Here is a 24,084-nt window from a genome sequence, read left to right on the forward strand (position 1 = left end):
AATGTGTAGCCAATTCAAGCTTATCGTAAACAGAGTACATACCTACTTGTACCTTTATATATGCCTGGTGACAAAGAGCTTTTCAATCCAGGCTTTATTGTTATGTGCCTTTACCTGCTATCCTAACGACGCAACGACTGCAGGCTTTTTCTGCTGTACTGCACCTTTCCCTGATCGAAAGCAAAGCGAACCGCATTGAGCGGAGAGGAACTTCATTAATGCAAATGCGAGGAATCGTTCGACAGCTGCTGATATGGCAATAGCAGACGGCACCGCATGCTACTATTCTAAGGAAGCTGGTGAGAGGCAGGAAGACTGAAAGAGACGATTCGAGGCTGTAACTCAGTCAGTAGCCGGAGAAACTGAGGGTTCAGGTTACGACAAAGTGGGGCGCATTGCACCACCTTCTAACTTGCTGCTTCTTCTATGTCAGGAAGCAGAAAGAAATCGATCTGATCTGCAGCCTTTCGTAGTCGTCTCCCTGCGTTGGCTGCTTAAAGCCGACCCGCCCTAGATTGACCTTGTCAACAGTCCGATAGTTGTGACTGAATGTGTAAAGGAACACTCGCAGCTATCTGTCGATGATCATATGCGACGTAAGTAGGATGGGAACGTAAACTCATCATAGCGGCTTCAAATTTTCCAAGCGCGTTAAGAATATTACCACTTCTCACGTCTGTACGGATGACAAGAACAAAGGAAGGAAAACAGTGGGAGACGCATCGGTTAGGGAAAAAGACGTTCGTGACCGAACGACGAACAGTACTGTTTGAACCTTTCCACCGTACACTATATCGTTCGATATTTCGTTCTTGGATGTAAACTCTGCTAGAAAATATCGATAGTTTAAACACTTATTACCGCACCTATTTTATTATGGTTAAGTATGACTCCCGCGTCTGTGATAGCTGAGCTCACTTTTCTGTTATTACTTGGGGGTAACCGGTATGGGGAATATTTCGAGCAAAGTAAGGACTTAGTCGATCAGCCACGTTGACACATCGTGTCTAACTTTGCTGACTATTAAGACATGAATAAGATATGACATCGAACCACTGATAATATTGACCGGAGCACACTGTTATCACTAGGCTCGGCCTGGGCGCAAACGTTATATTTCGGTGAGGTCGTTGACAGCGCAAAAGGTTAGAAGCAGCACAGGCTAGATAGAGCTATTCTGTTTGGTGCGATGATATGATAATCGCATAGATTTTCCTTATTTAATCTAGAAGAAAGCAGGATTCTTTGAACTGTTGCTTTATCTAGGTGGTTAAAAATCATAACTGCGAAAGACTGTAACAAATGTCAATGTACAATTTTTGCCAGGCTTATGCTATTTAAAAAACAGATTTATATTTCAGCGAGGTCGAAACGGGTTGCTGAAGTTTGAAGAACCTATAGGTAACCTCAGAGAAACACATTATATTAAGATGGATGAAAAACGCTACTAAATGTTAACCTAACACATTGTGTGTGAAATCTCTTTTAACGCCTATTAAGGTAAACAGGGTTGCATTGAATTTCTATAACAAATACTTAATTTTATTTACGTAAACAAGCGAAATTAACCAGAAGCGATGATGTCCAGATTCGGGCCGTGCGTAAGCCACTGGAAATGTTAATATTAATTTACATTTTATTTCTATATTCTTTATATTTTACTATTATCCTAATGATGCGTAATAGTGCCGATAGTTAGATAAGCATCTCCACAGAAAGTTCGTTCCCTTTGCGGCCCATTTTTAGCTCGCATATGAAACGCGCCTGTTCTCAATCGTTGTCGTAAAGCGTTTTCTATCGTAGTAAACCAGGATCTATCTTTACAATTCTTCAACAATTCCAAGATCGTGGTCCGATATTATTTCTAGAATCTCGCTGTATACTATTCCGTATAGATCAACCTTATATTTATGGGTAACCTAACGCATGCAAAGTTCACCTTGGAGTGCCCTGCTGTCCCGTATTCATCCCACATTGGAATATGCATACGTAACGAGTTAAAAAAACACGTATTATCACCAACGTATGCTACGATACGCGGTCGCCATACCTAATATTATTATAAGTCACGCATTTTGTTCACTGAACTGCTTTTTTGAATTTGCTGAGATTCAGGCTAATTTTAAGTGTATCTATACTTAAATTTAGTTCAACTGCCCATTGAATCCATTCATAAAATTTGCATGTTTCAACAATTTTCCATCGTCGACCCTAAATCATACCTCTGTACATCATTAGCACGTGTCGTGGTGCTTATATCGGGATCCAGGTGACTGAGCAGATCAGTATATTAAATCGTAATTAAATGGTCCTAAGTTTTAGGCGACTGGACGTTGCTTCCTTTCATGATGACAGGCTTTCGTTGACCTGTAGACGAAAGCTACAGTTTTACAGAAAAGCTATCCAGTTAATAAATGAGCCTTACTTTACGATTCGGTGAGATGTTCTACGATCCTTTGTGGTTGGCTGCCTCGAATACAGATTTGAATTAAGAACAATATGTTAGGCATCGGATAGTACCGAATCATCTTAGTATTCCTCAAGGCTGAATGCTGGTCAAAAATCCTGGTGAACTGCAACTCGTAGATGAAACCTTATTGATGCCTATCTTTGTAAATAGCCGTGTTAATGACACTTCCCATGCCCCTACACCGCTGATAGTTGAAAAATAACTTGTATAAGTTGCAGTGGAATTCCTATAGGTTGGAAAGATTACTGCGTAGTTAGATAAGCCACTTGAATGTAGGATAGAAGAGCTATCGACAGGGAAACCTAGCCATTTATAAGGCTCCCGCAGGACTCTCGCTAGGCATATTAGAGAGGTAATTTAGTCACTCGTACATATTCTCAATTGAGAAGTTCGCTTCGCTTCGACCTGCAAGATCATTTCGGCCAGGCATTTTCACTGTGACGAAGCTATTCATTCTACGGGTTCGTTAAACAAAAGAACTCGACAATATCTGCTTTTTGTTTGTAGTCAATTGCAAGAGTTCCACTCGCCTTCACGCAAACTCAAGTGTGTCCTTGACCTTTCTTCGATATGCTTCGACCTTTACATACGATTATCCTTGGGACTGCGTTCTAGTTCTTGGAATGTAAAAATACGCTCTCGGAAAAACTTTCCCTTTACCGAGTTAGGTATATTGATTTTTTTAGACACGAAATTAACTTCTTAATAGCACCCATTACATTTGATTTTGTTAATAAACGGGCGTTTAAAAGCAAACATTTCATTGGAGCATTTTTTATGGTTTTTCATATTATCTAGGCTAGTTGATTGGGCCAAAGCGAATCTAGTTTTGTTAAGGATCGTTCTTCTATAAGTTGGGTCGGGTTTATTCGTCCAACTATTACACGTTTAAAACGGAAACGTCGGTACAACGGTACAGTTATTAGACCACCGCATGATTATAATTAATTCTCTTTCTTTCTTTCTCTTTTTATATTTTAATCTTTTTGTGAATATACTTGCATGTAGTTGAATAGACCTGCTCATACAGGTCATGCGTATAGATACGCTACAAGTAATTAAATAATTCCCACTATTTTTCTCGAAATAGCAATAATAATATCTGACTTCAGTTGGTTTCAACGCCAGTAACGAATTTTTCTATGACTTATTCAGAAAACCTTTTGAGTATTCAGAAGTTGTTTTGGATTTGTTATTTCATTCGTCGTTTAGTCGCTGGCGTCTTCCATCTGGGTCTTCTGCCCCTGCCTCAATTCCATGCGTATCCCTCCCCATCGTATTGTGCAGTGGAAAGGAATGATGCTTTCATCTGCAAATGTCGGATACATCCGTGCTGAAAAGGGTTGGTGCAAACCGGCGTCAGCAGCAACCTGCAACCCAGAGCATAATAGTCTTAGTAGCCTGATTCTTCTCCCTCCTTCTACATTTACTTGGCCGTACTCTCACACGATCGTGATCACGGCCTCTCACTGACTCTGAAGTGACTATTTTTTGCCGCTGACTGGGGCGTATGTTGCGAAAATAAAGATGCTGCTGCACGGGGGCGTTGTGTTTCTCTTTGCCCAGTGATGACAAAACTGTAGTTTTGTTTACCATAAGGAGTAAAAATTTGAAGGATCGAAAATGGGCAGTAGGACCGAAATAATAAGAGAGAGAGAGAGCGCAAGGACACCACGTAGGGTGGAGCAAGTGGTATGGATGACGGAAACGACGGGAGGAACGGAGAACAATCGGTTTCAATCTGGTAAGTACAAGAATAAGATCACGATGTATACCGGAGCCAATTCCGGCCGTCTTGTTTGCAGGAAGAATTTCGGTTCGTTGGTGGTGGACGTCATTGTTCTTAATTGAAAATCGTTCTCGCTCGACATAGTTTTCAGGTTAGAATCTGGGTTGGGCAACCAACAGGCTAGCAACATGCCTGCCCAGTGCCAGATTTGCTCGAAGTCAGCGAACTCGCCGGGCTCTTTTTCGCCGAGAGGCATTATGTAGCACCGAGCACCGTCCGTCAATCTGGAAGTGAGCTCAATAACGAAATAATTGAGCCTAGCCTTCCAATGTTATGTAAGCTCCGAAACAGAAAAGATTCCCACTGGCGTATTTTTTTTTGCCCACCCGAACTTTCCAGCTAATGAATTGCGCGAACAAAGAAACGCGACGCAGAAGAGGAGGAAACGAGGGTGCAAGCTGTGAGAAAGCAACCATTGAAAGACGCAGCATCCGAGACCATTAATCGATGCTTGCGTAAGTAGCGTTTTAAAGGCTAAAGTCACAGATAAGATGCTTCCCACTGCTCGAACCTTTTGTCAAACTTGCTGATGCACATATGTTCTAAGCTTATGAGCGTTCCTTTTCCGTACTTTAAACAATTTGTACGGTAACGAATACGACCATTTATATTCAACAAGACTTTTGCGGCTTGTATAGACGCATACTCTTCACGGATTTGAAAAGGAAATTGTTTCAATAGATTATGAGACATATGTTTCAGTGGCAGGTGGAAAGGCAAGTGTCACCCTCACCAATTACAGCCTTCCTTGTAAAAGAGGCTCACACTGAATTACGTCATGACGTCTATGAGAAGAACGTCAGGATGTTACTAAGCAAAGCCATCCACCTAAACGATGAGTTTGAAAAGGATTTACCACCACAATCTGTTCAAGGCTGACACATTTAGAACGAGCCTCTTAAATACTTGGCGGTTTTGCAAAGGTATTCTCACGTTAACCATTTGCTAAGTATCATTTTTTGACATTCGCTAGGATCGTGGCAGCTAAAAAAATCCAGATCTACCGAATATGTGCAAAACAACATACATCAGTTCAGTCCAGTCGATCACCGAAACAGCGAGAGACGTCAACGACCACCCAAGGTTCAGCGTCTATTGCGGTGAGAAATGGTCACCGTGCAGGCCGACGTTGTCACTGTCTTTTAGGCTTCGCATTGCCCTAATTAACGAATCAATCAATTTGCTATTGTATTCATTGTAGGTTGGTCATAAGCTATCCCTTTTTAAATGCTTTCGTAATTATCTTAGTCTACTTTTATACTATTATGCATGACTGTCCTTGGCAAGAGGGTACCGTAGTTTCGAAATTTAAGATCTACGATCTGCTATTCTATTTAACGCTTTTCCTGCATTTCGTTGGCCCCGTCGCACTGACGATTACGAAACAGGACATCGCGGCTTTCCATGTCGCGCTGATGAGACGGATACGTACCGCTGCAAAATATCGCTGCAACAATAATAATAAAAGTATTACTGGTGTTCATAGTAAAAGCAGCAGCTTACCAAGCCCCATCCCGTGCTCTGTGCAGTATCGTGCCTTCCAGCATGTCTTCGTGTCTCGCAGATGTCATTGTTAAGTTCTGTTGGCATGTATTCGTGACCGGCGAGCATCCATCATTCGAGTTAGAATTAGTAGAGTTAGTAGAGTCCGGCGTGTGGATAGCTAGTGTCGGGCCATATTTTGCCATATATTAGAAGCACATCCATCACACGCGCAAAGGACGCTAGACGTGGGACGAAGTGGAGGTTGAATCGCGCATTATTGTGACTGGACCTGTTGTTCGGAATGATTGTCGGCATTATAACTTCGAGGTCTTTCGATAAGACTCAAAACCTACTGTCTAGTAGTGCTTCAGGGTGGCGTCGATGCTACATTGTCGCTGATCTCGGACAAATCGCAGGCAGCAGACAGGCCGTGAACTAGAAGCCGGGCTGAAGACCATAGCAAGAGGATTCCTTCAACAGGCGGTGGAATAAACGTTACATGAAATCTACAGCCTTACAGCCAGCTCTACAGCTCACGTAAAAATGGCGTCTGAATATGGGCGACATTTTTCGACTGAACTTTTATGGAGAAAGCGAGATAGGGAGTAGAACCACAACGCGTAAGAAGTTGCTTCGATCATTAATACTTTTTTTCTTCATCTCATCTAGAGTTTATGCTAACGTTGCTCTTAGTATTTTCGTCAGCAGCGCGTCGCCATATGATCATGGTACCATAATTGATGACAGATCCGGTCAAGAGTGTCTCATATGCCAAATATATCGATAGATCACAGCTAGCAGATCATAAAGGCATGGAAATGAAGCCGACATTTATGAGTAATGGATACACGAAAATGAGCGGATAGAAGTTAACATTTTGACTCAACTTAGCCAAATGCACTTATTTATGTATGATAAATTCAAGGAGGTCTGACAGGTCTTTGGTTGTGTTTAGAAATTTGTTATTATTAGCTTTAACAGTAAGTTGTCTATTACAGCTTCATTTGAAGGTCAATAAATCGATGAATACTTTTGGCCTACTCTTTTAGGTTTTCCACATACAAATTTAGACTAAAACGTTGCTAGCCGCCTTTTGACCGAACTGACAGAATCAACAACTGATACGCTACACACTCTTGCTGCTTGGCCTAAAATCACCTAAACGCGTGTCGAAAGGAAAGATTTTTCTGGCACAGTGATATTGGGACTTGGGCTGGGCAGCGCTGAAATGGGACAATGGAAGTACGTAAATTGTAAAGAACCCAATAGAGACGCTAGTATATATTGCTCAGCTTCTCACGAGAACAAGCGTGGAATGATAAGAAGCGTTTCTTCACAAGCCAAGACTAATTCACTAAAGAAATCCATATATTAGAGTATATAGTTTGGAAACCCGGCTTAACTAGATACTTCTCTATCTCGATTACTGTTACTTACGTGTCGTGTGTGCCTTTAAGCTTTTGAGGAGTGAATAATGATTTGAAATACTACATTTGCATATGATTGATTTCACCGATCAATAGAAGACAACACCGATCAAATAAAGGGCACATTAACTCTATATTTAGTCCCGTACTGCCTTTTTCGCGTATATGTGCCTAGAAAACCTCTTAGCTTTCCTGTTAATAGAGAAAATGAAATATACTAGGTCACGTACATTCTGTGAAATTAGGTTTGAATGGCATAATCCTAATTTTGCCTCTATATAAATCAATATACATAATCCATTCGTTGAAAGCTACAAGCTCGTATGAAGCTTATTAATCTTTGTAGCTTAGTCGATTAAAAAAAATCGTCGAAAGGGTATTGAGATACCAATACTCTTTTACGATAATGTGTGTTAGGATGCTCAGAGCTATATAACGGATCGAAAAACCGAAATATTTCGAAACTATGCAAGGTAGACGATGTACAATGTTTTAGAATATGTTAGATGTACTCCTTTTTATTAGCCTCACACAAAGGCCAGCGCTTTGAGAATTGTTGAACAGTTACGCACCTGTCTTTTCTACTGCCATTGCTGATCTTAGTACCGATGGTTTGTTTATCAGTATCAAGGATAGGATGCGCAATACTAGCTCCTTCAGGCATAGAAGTCACACAGACCTAAATCTAGATAAGATGAAGACCCATGTCTCGTCTATGGCCACTAGAAACAGTTTCACAAATGAGCCTTCTACTAAAGCACACGCATTTTGATGAGTCTTAGACTCAGCTCGTAAGGAAACCATTCTTTGCTTTTGTGCTACATCATAAGTATTTTCAATGTAATTAGAGAAATGCCATACTGATACGACAGGGGTTTTGCTGCTATAGTCTGATACACCACTTCTACAGACATCGTTCACCAATGGCCGGTAAAGTATCGACAGAGTTTCACTAGTTATCTAACTTAGTCAGCGTTATCTATGCTCTATTTCGCTTAAAAGCTGCCGCGGGCCTGGCTATTCATTCTTCTCTTCGTAGTCCCGCACAACAGTCACCTCTTCCGCAGGCTTCAAGCTACCAACTTTCGTTCCTAGGACGATTGCGCCGGGAACAAACTGTTGAGTCGCTGAAGACCTTCTTGCCTCCACAGATCTTCGACTAATTTCATTCGCTTTCTCGCCTTTGAATAACAAACACTGATCTCTAAGAGCCGACCTTTAGCATTAAACAATATCTTTACCTGCAAGCTCATTATCACCTGCTAACACTTAATCAGTTCATCGTCGTGGGTAATCATCACCCACTGTCGCTATTTACCATGTTTCATCAGCACATGGCGCATAGTTTAAATCTGATCCAAATGTTTCCACTAGCTTAATAGCTCCGGAAAAATCGATATAGAGCTGACAAAAATATATACACACATTACACTTTAATTACTGGTCAGACTGATTCACATTAACAACGGTTTTAAGGCAATTTCTCAAGCTTGCCAACGTTTGCTGCACGAAAGTTCACACATCCAGGAAGCAATTAAACTAAAAATAAGGCAACGCTTATTTCATCTGGCAGGTGCCTAACGTAATATGTATAGGCCCGCTATTCAAATTGAACGCGTTAAACTTTTCAATTGATCGGAAATAGATACATCAGCATTCTGCAGGTGCGGACGCAAACGGCGCTATTGGACCGATCGGAAAAAGCGGAGCATATAACAGGTAGCAGCTAAGCCGCCGACTTACCAAGAAGCGAATTAACAATGGCAAACGAGCCCGAGGGTGGCCGACCAACAGGGAATCAATTAAGTAAGACGAGTTCAGTAGAAGACGGCACCGAATGATCAGCGCATGATTTCAGCACGATTCTTGTAGCTGGGATAGGGATTAATTAGTCAGATCCTGATGAGTGTCCGCCAGCCTTCGGCACACCGTGCCAGCCATCAAAACGCTGTTGACATGGTTTAGAAAAATTGACCGCCATATTTTCGCGGCCGATCGGTTAGCCGATACGCTGACTGCATGATTTGACACGACACATCCATAGAATAATCTTCTACGGTTTTATCAATGGTTCTGTTAAAAAGTTCCTGTTTTTGTTTCAGTTGCTGGCTCATTTTCTTGGTTCACACGAATCGAAGAACAGCGGCGCCCTCCGATCCGCACCTGCCTATCCACCTTTTTCACGTTCTCTATCGATGGTACGACGGAGCGCTGTCATGCCGCCGAAACGTTACATACGTTCTGATAATGATATTATTATTATTAGTACATCGAATTGAGTCATACTGATACACCGCAACGCAGAAAATATCCACTCAGGTTAGCTATTTCTACTACTTGGGCCGATATAATTAGCTGTTAGCATGATCGATTCGCGAACGTCTTAAGCGATCTAAACTATAACGCGATCAGAAAACAGTTATACTATGCGCGTGTTAAGCAGCACGCAACGTCCTCAACTTACCAAATAAAGTGTTCTTTTTTTTTAACTTATATATAGTATAAGTGTACATAGTATTGTATACTTTTGACGCTGATATGTTTATTGTTTACATCACTTAAATGAAGCTTATCTCGTGGTGCCAGCAACCTTTTCTCTGGCCAATTTTTCTGCTGGACGCTGATGTACGATGTCAAGTCGTCGATTTTAAACACCGGGGCCTGTTGACGCGGCGTCACTGGCAGCGCTAAAAGTGGCATAAAAACTGCGTTACCGCCAGTGATGATTGCAGGCTCGTCTCGTTCCAATTTGTCCTACTCTCCTCTACGGCGAAACCCCTTTTGCCACTGGTCAGTGAACACCTTTCGCTTGTCTCTACTTCTAAACGGGACCATGTGGAAGCTGCAACGGCCACAGAAATGGCTTACTATTCACGTTGTTAGAGTGTTTTGAAGGTCTGAAAGCCTTGAAAGAAACGGTGTGAACGGCCGAGATTATTTTCACTATCGCAAACAAGCCAGTCACACCTATTGCAGAAGATGTCGGCGGCAATGACTGCTCGTGAATAAAGTACGATCCGTTTGAACGAGCAAGTCGCGGTGCGATGTCTGAGCTCGAAGAATACGACGGCCGCCAGCCTGCCGTCGCCAATTTCGACAGAGAGATGTATGTAGCTGTGGAACGGAAACCGCTGAGGGGCAAAGGTTCGCTCTTGCAACGAACGAGACACGACATCAAAAGAAGACCTCAGCAAGTAAGAACAGGTATCACTGTTTACTACTATACAACTACAGTGGCTGGTATTGCTGAGGCATCGAGAAAGGGGTCTGGCCTGTCCTTCACAGACCTTACTTTAAAGTGTGGCTCTCGTATACGTTAGCAATATTTCACATAACCAGTAAATCGATTACCCGACCGGCTGATGCAACTTATGAAATTATATCTGCCATAATCAGGAACAGCGTAATATCCGAGTAAAGAATCCCTTTTCTACCAAAGCGCGAGACCTGTGAATTTTAAAAAGTTAAAAAAAAAAAAGGCAGGACGGGGTATTTAAAAAGTGGTGGATTTGAAAGATGCAGTTAGCGTAAGATAAATAGAAAGTAAGTGGCACTTACTTGTTACGGTGTTCTTTCGTATTGTTAATATCTCTTTACAGCAACTGGTGCTCGGGGAACTTCTGCTCCGCAGGTAGTTCTTAGCTCAGAAACTTTTCATATTATTGCGACGCTAATTCAATAGGATGCAATTTGCAAGTAAGCTATAGTTTGTGATTGTTTCTGGCGGCTTTTCAACCTCCATGACTTTGTTGGCAGTTACAATAGCGAGATAGTTGGAAAAAAAACCTTATTTCCAATACGATATCGCTGAAAGTTAACTTCAAGATTTTCCGCATTTGTAACGAGCTTTGAACAAAAAAAATCAAGTATTTGATATATTCACCTTCCCTTGTATTACAGTATACTGAATATGTAATCAGTAAATTGTTTGTAGTAAAGTATATATGGAACATACACCAGGATCAGGCCGAGTGCCTCAATCGCACAACTTCGCGTTAAGATAAGACTTGCACCTAACTCGCAACAAGGTTTAAAGCAAGACATGAAATTTTTCCTGAGGCAGGCACTTTCAAACTCTCTTAAGGAGGAGATTTTTCCCTGTCCCTTTTGTCCAGTACCGGACGCACGCCACACGAAAGACAGCTGCGGGGTTTTGGAACAGAAATTACGTATATTCGGTGCAGTGAAAAGAAAGGACGGGCACACGTTAACAACCATCAATTTTAGCTATCCATGCTAGAGCAAACGCGACTTCTATTGCTTCTCTTGTCTTCTTCACAGCTCGAGTGTGCAGTCGGCCAGCAGCAGCAACAAAGCTGGCCTTCGCGACGCGCCGGGCAGAGGTAAGCAGCCATTGACCGTGGCGTGGTGACGTCGCGGTATGGCCTCGCCCGCCAACACGCGCTCGTAGCGGTCCGGATATGTTAGCAGAGCGTAGCAAACAAGGACGTATTTTGTTTCGCGGTCGAAAAAAAATGTTATTCAAATGCCATATCATAATAAATGTATACAAAAAACACAATTTCGTTACATGAACGTATGAAGCTAATGTTTGAAAATGTGTAAACGGACGTGGTCAATTTGAGGGATTGCCCAGCAAAGGTATTGCAACATATGACATCGCATAGTAGCTGAAGCGTACTCCGCCATATACCGTACCAATGCACGTAGCGTTTGGCAAATGAAAGCCCAGCGTATCTTATGGGAGGCACTGAAAGCCGTGTATTGCAAAATAGGTAACGATGAGTCTATTGGTTTTGTTCGCCGCTTTCCAGGCTTCATTGGTTTTCGTCCTGTGTAGCGGTAAACGCTGCGCTTCCAGTTCTCTGCCGCTAGGTATACGTTGCCCAAAAAAAGGCACGTGTGCGTTAAACTGCACCGTTTATAAAAAAAAAAAGAGGATAATAGTGCAGAGAATCAGCCCGACAACACCGAAATCGACTCTACCGAGGACAAATACTTCTACTTATCGATAAGAAAATGCAACTGACATTAGATACATAAGCTTTCTATGATGTAGCCTCAGAGCGACCTGGAAGGGTTGTGGTATTGAGAGTACGGAACGGCCAAACCAACAACGTCGATAGACGACAAACAAAGACGGATGATAAACAAAGAAGGCTGGCTGCAGGAGTGGTGTTCGACATAATATGTACACGCGACATCAAGATTGCGTTTACGCTTCCGTTGGAAATCCTCTTCGTGAAATAGTGTAATCTAACTGGAAATAAACCAGTTCTAAGCAATCTATCTTCGATGTAACAGGCATAAATGAAAATTAAACACTATACGATACTCTTGAAAAGTCTCCTACTCTACTAGTACTCGGTTGCTTTGCCTAGTAATACGGTAAATTAGGAGAAAAAAAAAAGCAATAACAACAACGGTATATGCGTAAAAATTATATCGGCGGCTTACGTCGCGATTCCAGATTCATCCCTCTGGGGATCCATGTAAGCGAACGTTGTAACTACACCAAATGAGTAATTAACAACAATTAATATCTTACTAACTTTTAAAATATATTTGTATAACACACATGTACGCTCGTTGAAAACACGAGGGGCAATCACCAGTGCCAATAGGTGCAACTGAGCAGTATCTGTCATCAATTGTAGTAACCAGCTAGCGAGGTGGTAATGTGTTATATCGGTAAAAAGGCAACGCCTTCTTTTTGCCCACCATTCTTTTTCTGCCTGCCAACATTGACACGCTCGTATTCCGCTGTATCTTGGCAAATGATATGCCAATCATTACTTTCATTCGCGTAGTAGCTTATCGTGTTCCACTCCAAATATGCGATGTTTTCAAGCCACAGAGGTGCGTTACCAAAAAAAAAAAACAAGTAATCTTTTATATTGTTTTCATTGTTATTTTGAAATACGCATATACCCAATCTAGAGGCATGCCGATGGTCAAACATAAATGGTTCCGATTCGTGATATGAAACATATGAAAAAATATATCATTGTGCTGTAAATTTCTTTAGTGAAAATCTCCGATCATCGTCAAGGCGCTCGGGGCGGATTTGGGTGTTTCGTTAAAGTAGATACTATTAGAATTAACAAATGCTTCCAGACCCTCCCACAAATCCATAGTTTGCGTCGAATAATAGTGTTCACTCGCGTGTAAAAGTGGCGCGAAAATTCGAATAATGCGCAGTACCCTGCTAATGGTCGAGTAGTATGAGGTCGCCCGTACTGCTATACTCACATAAGCTAGCAAGAGACCTTGATTAGATCGCTTTTTATTTACTAAATATAATCGCCCGTAACATTGCTATAATCGTATTGTTGTTGTTCCTGTCAAAATCGTTTACAATCTATGGATGAAATCTTATATGACTACTCGAATTCGCCGGTTCGGTTCGGGATGAAAGGTAGAGCTTTATTTCATTTGTATCTACTACTCCATGACAAGTTCAAACGACACTTTAGAGCGCGTTTGACGTTCAACACTGAAGAGGTGCGGGTCTCAATTTAACGTATTTAAAATTGAACTAATCCTTTGGAGGAAGGTATACCTCCCAACGTTTAAGTCTCTACCGCAATGGATGTGCATACGCATCGGGTACTAGCAGTTGTCGTGAACATCACTGACCAGGCGTCGGTCAGGTAACGCCAGGCAAACAAGTATAACGTATTATCAATTATGAAATAGCTTACCAATATTAATTATTTGTACATTAAATTATACCGAGTTGCAAAACGATGCCCGGACTGCTGACTGTTGCTGAGTCGGATACATCATTCGAAATCAGCTTACCTTGTCTCATGTTCACACGACCACTTCTATATGCAAGGAAACATACACGCTAAGACTGTCTTTTCGGGAGCCTGCAAAAGTTTCGTGTTGGCGAAGGACGGTCTGAACTTGGCCTACGTTAAAAACTTTCAGCTACAAATATGCGCTCTAGTATTATATTTAGAATTATTGTTATATATTATATGATTGTTATGAAATTATTGTTTTACAATTTTTTCTAGTTTATTCGTATTCATCTGAGCTGGGACTGATAGAACTTCATCAGGTAGTCGTCTGTCCGAATTTCCTATTTCAGCCAAATCAAAAAGGACGATTGTTTCCACGGTATACATACAGAAGAAACTGATTTGTCGATTAAGCATGTTATCGCAATCAAGCCGCTTTCGACGAACACCTCAAAAGCCCCATAGGGCAAAGAAGCGTTGTTGTATTGGAAAATACGGGACACGAGATGTGCGCCGGTTAAATATATATCAGTTTGTTCAAATATCTACATTGTGTTGCATACGAATTAAACGAAATATCAATGAAAAGAAAAACAGGCATGAGCAGGTATATAGTGTTTTCTTCTATAGCCATATGTTGGCTGTGGAGGTTCGCGACGAGGCAGGTCGGTTCAGCAAGCGCGAACCACTGGGTCCAGGGGCCGCTTCTATCAGAACAGGACCCAGACGAGGGAAATCATTTTTCCTAGTCAAGGACCGTACGTAATTCATTCCAACGTTTACTTCGTTGGTGACTGCCAGGATGGAACTGCTATCAATGCTCCAGGTTCTGTTGACCTTTCTACACTGGTTGTTGTTGGCTACTTTTAAGCAAAGGATATCGCGGCCGTACACTGCAGCGGTCCATAGCTATCAGGAATTGGTCTCTAGCTTTTTTATGAACGGCTCCCCACACCGATCCTTTCTCCTGCACGGAACGCAAAACAACGGGGAACAGCCTCAGCGTCTGCTGCAGTAGATTGCAAATTAGCGGAGCGATGTAAAACTAAAGAACGATAGGGACGATGCGCAAAGGTGTGGAACTGTTGCAAAAGGGACGGAAAAGAAAGCTGGCTGCTAAAACACCAACTAGTTGTGGAAAGCAGAAGAAGCCAAAGGGCTATGTAATACCTATTTCCGCCCATGGACAAAACATCAAATGATCTTTGTTTCGCTCATTGTTTGCAGTATTCTCGTCACGTTCTGTACCAATATATGATAATAGCATAGTCGATACAACGCCTTTCATTTTCAAGAATTTCACACATTTTAACAACCGGACCATGTGGAATCAGGATTTACAGCGGTCCACGGCGCAACTTTTTGCTGAATAATGGAAAATAACTTTCTAAAACCCATTGGTGACCCATATCTTCATAACTTAGGGTTACAGGGAGAGTGAGCACGGCTAGTCCAAAAGCACTATCCAAAAACGAATTGTTTCCATATTCAGTAGATATTTTAGTCAACGGTAATCTATAAATACCAGCCACACAATTGATTTTGTTCCGCTATTAATTTCTAACTGCTATAAACTTGTTCGGCAGGCAAAACTTGTCAATAAGTAGAGACATATGTTTTTTTGCGGAAGTCCTTCGCTAGTGACTCTATGAACTTGAAATAATTTACGTTGCTCTTTATCGTCCGAAGATGCTTAGCCCCGCATATTTGTTTTATTAATACATGTTTTTTCTTACTACGACGGGTAATAAGTAATACGCAATGAATACCTAACACTCTGTCAAATTATGCCTATCCATTGCCCACTAGCTGGTCTGCTAGACTCAATAGAGTGCGACCCGTTTTTTGCTTTTAGCTTTATGATAATTCACAAAAAAATTATGGTGAGCTAGCTTTTGCTTTGAAGGAAAGCGACAGGTGGTTTGCACTTGAATCCGACCATCTAACAATGGAGCCCAAATCAATGGGAACAGGTGCAGAACACATATTTGTTCGCCTAATTGAAAGCCGAAGACGCGAAGGGCCCGAAAAAGGCTCACAGTCTGGTCTTGGGACAAACAGCGCAAATTTCAGACACGTTCCCACCATTTCACCGGATTGTCTATCATACATGATATGAACTCTATTTACCAAGCTGGTTACTTCCATGAAATTCTTTCCTAATTCCTCTTCCCTTACCTTCTTTTTGGCTCTGTCCTCCTTCTGTCTGTCCTTCTGCGCGTCACATCTGCGTAGAGTTCCAGAGACCACAAAAGAATGCGTAACTGAAATGAATTGTAGTCAGGCAAGATCTAATACCTAATAGTGACATTGCAGCTGAGTCCCTTGAAGAACAGAACACTGGAAGCCTTTGTCTGTCGCTAGCAAGACCAGATCACTCGAACGCTACTTCGCACTTTTCGTTTTTTTGCGCCCCCCTACATCGCTCGATATACTACGGGCATGCTAGGTAGTAATTCGCAAGGGAGTTGATAGAGAGATCAGTGAAGCAGGCGCTTAACGGTAGTGCTGGTGAAGCGCACCGCCAATGGGGTAACAGCGCTGCCAGAAAAGAAAAAAATTTCAAGGTGAAATGGTTGACATAAATGAATTTCGAGGGCTTAATGCTTTGCCCGAAATGCATACGTTTGCTCTAAGGTGCATCCCGAGTGTGCTCAATTTTTTCCGATTTCAATTCACCGGGAAGCCTTGGGGGCCAACGGAGAATAAACTAAATTAACGAATCAAAAAACGAACGAAAAACCGCGCTTAAAGAGCTCAAGCAGCGTTTTTTTCTATTTCACAGAACAGAAGCTACCGATCACCCACTAAATTGATGTCTTCTCGTTTCGCAACACATAATTTGGGTCAGAAGAAAAAGGAAAATAGCCGTAGCATAACGGGCACAGAACATAATGGACAGCTAGTTCAGTAACAACATAGTATTATATAGAACGCACGAAGCCGACGATTCGGTCCTGCATATTCGGTAGAAGCATTCGTTGCTGTTTTTCAACTCTGATAGGTACGAATAGACGGCGTAATGAAAGAGTACGCGATCATATATGAGCGAACGCGTAATTCAAAGGAAGGGCAACAATGTCCTGGTTAATCAATCGGCGCACCATACACAATAATATACATTGAATTGCTAGACCAGGTATACGTAATACGGTATCGAATAGCAACATGATATACGCTGTTCCGGTAATGAAAAAGCTGCATTATGACGGGACCCAATATCATTCGTTATAGTTACCCGAGATACTACCGCAGAGTTAAAACGTCAACATGAGAAGATTTCATTGGATAGAAACAGGCATCCTAACGAATAAGAAAACACATTAGCATTCGGAGTAGTCTAGCCAATTCGGCCGGAAAAGGACAACCAATGAGCAATAAGGCCTCGTAGGTGTCGGTTTTCGAAGCTGTGTAATATTATTGAACAAGGGCAATGTTTTGCCGAACACCGCCGAACTATAGTGTTGTGCGTGAAACAGTGTTCCGTAAACAGCGAAATATCGTGCTAGTGAAAAGAGGCCTATGAATTTGACGTACAACAAAATAGATACAAATAATATATTGATAAAACTAACAAGCAACTATGTATTTCTACAATGATCCATGTTGTTTGTTCATCGACCTCGCACTTCGCTGGTTCTAACAAAGACTTCCGCACTTCGGCTTTCGTAGACACGATGATCATCCACAATACAAATAATGTCTACTTGTCATTATCTGAATTAAATTGCCACATGTAGCAGACAAACAGCTTCAAACAGTCTGGCTGTTTGCCCTTGCACGGCCAGTACGCTAATTTATTCAATCAAAATGATACCGCTAAAACACACATGTGCACATTTTACGTGTACTTGTATTGAATTTTGACACATATTAAAACGTGTAAGTATCGTGGGTATCAATCAAAAGGTAACTGATGTAAAATTATACTGATCATAAATGAGTAAAGTCATCGATACACTCACGTAAGGGAGGTCAGGGAAAAGGCGAGAACGTACTGCTAGGCAGCAAACGGAGATTGGTTTAGAATGTGAAGCGGTCTAAGGTTACGGTACTTTTATAAATAAATGCTAAAATATAGAAAAATAGCTGTTGCTAGGAGAGACAAAAATATGGACGAAACCGAACTCCGAAAACAGATAACAATACAGCCGCTTGCTCAACCGCATCAAAGACGCGTCGATAACGAAATTATCTTAAAAAAAAATTAATGCAGGCAGCAGACAGCTGGATCAATAATAAATCGATGAGGAAAAAGCTAATAAGCGACAAAGTAATGAAAAACCAAACAGTCAGGCTTGTCTATCAAAGTCCCTCGCCTATTTCTCGCCATCCATATAGAGGTCTGCACACAAATAGTGTGCAATAGATATTTTCAGATGGTCGTACGGCACGATGCTGTAGTCAGACAAAACGCTACTTGTAAGAAACACGGTCTAACAATGGCAGTAATAACATTAGCATGATTCTCAATGATAACTCTTCAATGTCGTTGAGAAAGATACGTTTTGTTATATTGGATACGTTGCATAGAATACATTTACGAGCATTTTTTTCAATTCATGAACGTACGCGTTCACGCTAACTAGCTAGTATGTAGTCCGATTTGCAGACTTTTTTTTTGACTTCTGGCTATCTTTTGTTTTTTTTTTATTTAGCTATCTAGTGTAGCCTAATAAGCATACTCTAACCAGATGAACGCGTGAAAAAATCAATACGTTTAACTGTAAAATATGTATTTAACAGTGATTACTAGATATTAGGTGATCATGCATAGGACCTATACCGATACGTTTTAGGCAAGCGATTACACAGTAGTAGCAGGGGCAATCGGCTTAATCCGATTAGCTCCTCCAGTAGCTTAAATAGTAAAACGTTTGACAAACATAAGGCGAAGATGGCGATCAACGATGACACGCGACATCAGCTAAACAGGCAGAAAAATAAACAGAAAATTTAAGGTAAGACGGCAGATCCTAAACTGTGCATAGCAACAAAGTCCACCGGTAATTACGCTGCGATTACATATTAAGCAAGAAAAAAACTATTGCGAGAGCTCTGAATATCTAAAGAGCCACTTATACCTCATACCGTACCTGCGGTACCTAATATGATTCAGTCAGGGGAGGGGTAGACCGCCTATTGGCATGACCGATCTGATAGAGACGCCAAGAAAACAAAGCATTAAACGTCAGCTTCGCCGACTGATCAAACATCGTAGAGGCCATGCCTTGGGCCCTTATATATGCTCGTCAACACGAAGGGACTCGCTACCGTTGGAAGGTCCGGGCGCCAAAACGTAGAGCGGAGACTACCAGAAAAACCTTTGACGAAACGTGCATTGGCTGCTCCCTGATTACAAATGATGTATAGAGAGATGCATGATCAAAAATCGAAAATCAAGTCAATACTGCTCTGTTGAAGCACTTCGACAACCGTCACGTACATGTGTACACATACAAAACTTTGACATGGTTACAACGAAAGGAAAATAATAAAGGCTCACAGACGGCAAAACGATTGAGCGGACATAGGATACAGAACGAGACGGCAAAACAGTAATTTGAATAAGAATATGTACAACTCGATAATGCAGTAAATAAACAGATACGTTAGCGAGGAAACAATAATCTGATATATATATATAGCCGCCTTAGGGCTATACCGTTGCTATACGTCTCATTCTTGCACAAACCAGAATTAACACAGTATTGTGTGAATTGCAGCTCGAAAGAAGGCGATTCCAATGGCGGGAAAACACGGCTGCCACTGATCTATTCGAATTGGCGCCTATCGTGTGGGCTCAGTTGCGATGTTCGTCAATGGGGGGAAAAAGCACCACGCTGTTTAACTTCGATACTGTCTCGTAAAAGCCTCTGTTCTAACCCTAATATCGTTAGGAAATAGATGGTCTCTAATGTTATGTAGATATCTACGTGCAACGTACAAAAACGACAGGTATAACTTTATCACTTACCTAAACCTTTTAAGCTAGTACTCAGCCACCCTCGTAATGATACAGTAATAACGTATTTTCCCACTAAAATTAGGGATTGTGGTGGTCTAGATTCAAAACTGGTTCGTATTGGGAGCCAGCAACCTGAAGCAATGCTTAACGGTAGTACCGGACGCAGGATTCAGAATATTTATTTAGGCCAGTAAACAGCCACTCATGCACTCGTTTCGCTTATGACAGTCGACAAAGCTGTACTGAACTATGTACCTACTATAGTTTAGCTAGAACGCGGGTCGAAATAGTAAATCGAAGTAGAGGCTAAGCGAAGCTCTTCTGTTCGATGGAAGCCTGTAGACACTAATCTAATCCCATGCTTGTGTGGACGGTTAGGTCCTTGGAGGCATTTTCAATACCATATGGCGAAATCTGGTACGCTGTGTGTTTGTCCGTGGTTATGCGGCAGCTCACTAGGCGCCGTTTATATCGTTTCGGCCATCGCAATCCACTGGCTCACTCAGGTCTCGCTGACCCCTTATTGGTTATTGGCCTTCGGCACCCTGACCGCCAAAATTCTCAAGGATACTTTTAGGTCTCCCAGACCATCGGCGTTGGAGGTGGTCGCTCTTGCTGGTGGTGGGTCTATCAGTAAGGCGTTTCAAGAAGAAAATGAATCTCTGACAGTCTGCGAGGCGACTGCTAGAAATGCGCTAGGAATGGTAATGACAACGGCTGTGACACTCCAGGGACGCATCTCGACTCGTTGAAGTGAAAGTAAGCAAGATGGGCGTATTACAACCAACAAGACGGGTGGCATGCAAGCGGTCAGACAAAAAGCTTCTCGCTGCCCCCACCCGCCTTGTTGGCTATTGGTACCCGTTGTCCCTCAATAGTCCTGTTTGCCTCTGCTTAGCCAACTGGTTCGTCTTCGACACGTTGACCGCTTGGTCACGGGCGATCGCCAATTTCGTGCCTCGCCGAAAAGAAACCTAGGTAGGATTTTGGCTCGGGGAGACGCTGCAGTCGTATGGACCGACAATGAAGATCGCAGCAAAGGCAGTATCAACTTTGCTTGAAAAGGAGTTACTCGTCGCATGCATGGCTGACTTGCAGACCGACTCGCTAAGTAAGACCGACTACTTCAGTAAGCGCACCCCAAGCAGTACCCAGGTAGACTCTATAGAACATAGGCTACAGATTGACTTGTTGACGGGACGACAACTGAGCGAGTTTGGAATGGTAATTCGTAATAGATTAATAAGAATGAATTTTAACTTGTTAGTTAGTATGTTGAAGCCTGTCCATGCAATGGCCCCAGTTATCATTCTGAAAAACGACTATATTGATTTTATTATTAATATTATTACAATATAACTCTAATTAAAAAAAGTCGTCGGGTTGTCAAATATATGAGAAAAAAAAATGGCACGTAGATTCCAAAAAAAGAGTAAAAGCGGCATTTCTGGGGTTAAGATAATAGCTGACCGTAGCGATAAATGTATACATATATATTCTCGTTAAGTGATATAAGCAAATTATGACTCAATGGACCAGTTGAAATGGACACGATTTACCAGAATGAATCCCAATCGGTCCTTGAGGATTATGTGGTAACGTAATAACGATTTTAAATTAGGATAGTAAGAAACAAATCATAACTTGCAGTAACGGTCCAAAGGTACGCTTTTCACTTTGACGGTCTTTTGGAGTTTTGGCCTGTTGCGTCAAGCCGGTCATTTGCGCGACATAGGTTAAACACTACCTTTCCCGAAATACAAATGGAGTTTCGTATGGCAACCTTTATTAGCACCGAAGTGTCATTTAATAGTACGCGTGACCTACACCATAACATTTATCGACAGTCATAAAAGCGCCTCCAATAGTGACGAAATCAAAGAGTATGCTTTTGATCATCTTTAGCTGTATAGTTAAGTATATGCGTATAGAGAATCGTCAAAGCTGAGCTGCCCAGAGACTTGGGCGAGATGGTCGGCCAGGCTAAAAGGTGTGATAGAGGACGTGATTACGACTCTGGAGACAGCGGCGGGCGTCGACGGCTAGGAAAGAATGTGATGGTGCATAGGCATCCATGAGCATGATCCGAAAATCCGAGAATAAATATCGTTGCTTAGCAAACGAAACACTCATCATAGCGTTGATAAGCAGACAGTTTGATTACAGTAAACCATGGATGGCTGCGAGATTTTTAGAATCTTCCGTCGATCGCTGTTTACGAACAAGGCATATATGTCTTTATATAATGCCTTGTTCGTTCGAAGAAACTTCAACGAGCCTAACTTTGTTAGAGCGGGCGTAACGTTTCTGTACTGTTCTTAGTATCGGAAGCAAGCCAGTTCCTTGTAAAATAAAACGAAGGAACTCACGGTGAAGAGTAATACGTCGATCTCAGGACGCTTTTATCTAACACAGCGTAACGGGCATTTTACTGTAGAGATCCGAGCAAGCAGTGCGAATTAATCGAGATACGGTCTTAAGAAGACATTTTTACTAACCTTAATTCACTCAGGCCATCGACAAGAACTTTGTTGTGAGCGGCCTATGCGAGGTAGACTCCGAACACTTCGCCAGCTAAGCTGCATAGCAAACATCTAGAATTAACAAGATGATTCCCAATGGCATTTTCAAGTGAACCATGCCAAAATCACAGTGTACAAACGTTTGGCGTGCAGCTATGTTATGCACATTACGACGAGAACAAGTAGTCATACCGACCACATATGAATGCTAAAACTGAAGCGTGATCTTCTCTTTTGGAAAAGATGCTTCATAGTCAGTTAGCTGTGCATCTTGTAACACGGCTTTTTCTTCTGAATGGACGAAGCACTGGAAGCAAGTTTAACCTGATGGCCGTTGTTGCGGCAGGCCGAAGTGGACCCAAAGCAAAACTCAAGGTCTCACTCTTCAAAGATCCATTGGATGGACATTTCGCTGACAAATAGGGAAAAAGTAAAAAGCAAGCTATGGCGCTCGATCCTATGGAAGAAAAAATGCTATATTACCTACTGCAAGACACGAAGTTTTGTCAGCTTCCTTCGCACGATTCACGAATATTTCTTTTCGTGCAAGTGTTCTCACGGTGGGAACTTAGTGGCCCTCTTAATTTAAAGAACATGTGGCTTGGAAAACATTGTAACTTTAGATTGGTTTATAATGCTATTGAACGTTTTTGCTATGTAAAAAATATCGATTTTTAAGCACTGTGTTTACTTGAGTTGGATTACTACAGGCATAAATCGTCAGTGCAATAGGTCGATTATGACATTTGAAGTAGGGTATTTTCATCTATGACCTCAAAATTTCGAAACGAGGACATCATAATTCCGTTGGAACTATTTTTGGAATTTAGCGCTTTTTTTCTAATTTTATGATTAATATAAATACTAAAGCTATTTTTGTTGCAGAACTATGCAAGCATAGAACAATACTGTATGCGTCATTTCAATTAGACCTTTGCCATTTTATTGTTCGCCTCGGAAATTAATTCCCTTTTGATAGCGGAAGATCAATAGGTAGTAGTAGTAGTAGCAGGAAGCTGAGATGCCTATCAGTCACGTTACACATATTCAAAGCCTGAAAACAGCTGCATTTAGTACAATCTGATGGTATAGGCTAGTGGACGCCATGAGGATTTGTACAATGGAGACGTGTTCCTGTTGGCGAACTTAGGGTCAATGACGTTAGTGGCGGACCCTTCGGTCTTCGCAAACATAGAACGGGAATTCATTGGCATCCATCCCTTGACTTATCGAAGCTGCTGAAATACCTTAAATTGTTTTATATTAAAGCTCCAGTTTAAACAGTCTACTAATATAATGAAAATTCGAATTTAGACGTCCAATGTCGTTAGCTTTTTTACTTGATCACATTTGTCGTGTAATATATGTGACTCGGACCTTCAATGCCAGTAACGCAAGCAAATAATAAAATTCTCTGTGTAGTTGGTTAAGTATAGCACTACGAAGTAATCTTCTTAAACGGTACATGTGAGAAATTGAAAAGAAATCGAAACGACTTCGCGTAGAGTATACTATATATTTTTCCTCCTTGGCAACAAAGAGAATATCTACTGTGGTAAACTATAAGTGTGTCCGAAGAAATGACGACGCATTTATCCTAATGCTTAATTTTTGTTTTTAGGGTCAATCATCTGGATTGCCGTGTTCTCGTATCTGATGGTGTGGTGGGCAACCGTGGTTGGAGACACTTTCGGCATTCCTTCAGAGGTGTGT

General features: G+C 41.7%; 2 protein-coding genes across 8 annotated transcripts in view; one reads left to right on the forward strand and one right to left on the reverse strand.

The window, feature by feature from the left end:
- LOC111254632 (uncharacterized) overlaps positions 1-24,084 on the reverse strand; it is a 160,445-nt gene that overhangs the window by 124,307 nt on the left and 12,054 nt on the right. The window contains exon 3 of one of the 2 annotated variants that reach the window (XR_015317477.1): positions 115-3,840. The exons of the other annotated variant lie outside the window; for it this stretch is intronic. The gene's annotated coding sequence lies outside the window, so the exon portion shown is untranslated. The remainder of the gene's footprint in view (positions 1-114; positions 3,841-24,084) is intronic. 2 annotated transcript variants of the gene reach the window in all.
- Nckx30C (solute carrier family 24 member Nckx30C) overlaps positions 1-24,084 on the forward strand; it is a 129,499-nt gene that overhangs the window by 86,430 nt on the left and 18,985 nt on the right. For 3 of the 6 annotated variants that reach the window (XM_086975397.1, XM_086975395.1, XM_086975398.1), the window contains 2 exons: positions 9,274-9,369; positions 23,993-24,078. In XM_086975397.1, coding sequence (XP_086831523.1) covers positions 9,274-9,369; positions 23,993-24,078 — 182 coding nt within the window. Of the gene's footprint in view, positions 1-9,273; positions 9,491-11,452; positions 11,739-11,946; positions 11,966-23,992; positions 24,079-24,084 lie in introns of those variants that run through there. The other 3 variants (XR_015317475.1, XR_015317474.1, XM_086975396.1) reach the window with 3 other exon arrangements.

The sequence above is a fragment of the Varroa destructor genome, unplaced genomic scaffold (genome assembly GCF_002443255.2).
Source record: "Varroa destructor unplaced genomic scaffold, Vdes_3.0 BEIS01000007.1, whole genome shotgun sequence".
Lineage (NCBI taxonomy): Eukaryota > Metazoa > Arthropoda > Arachnida > Mesostigmata > Varroidae > Varroa > Varroa destructor.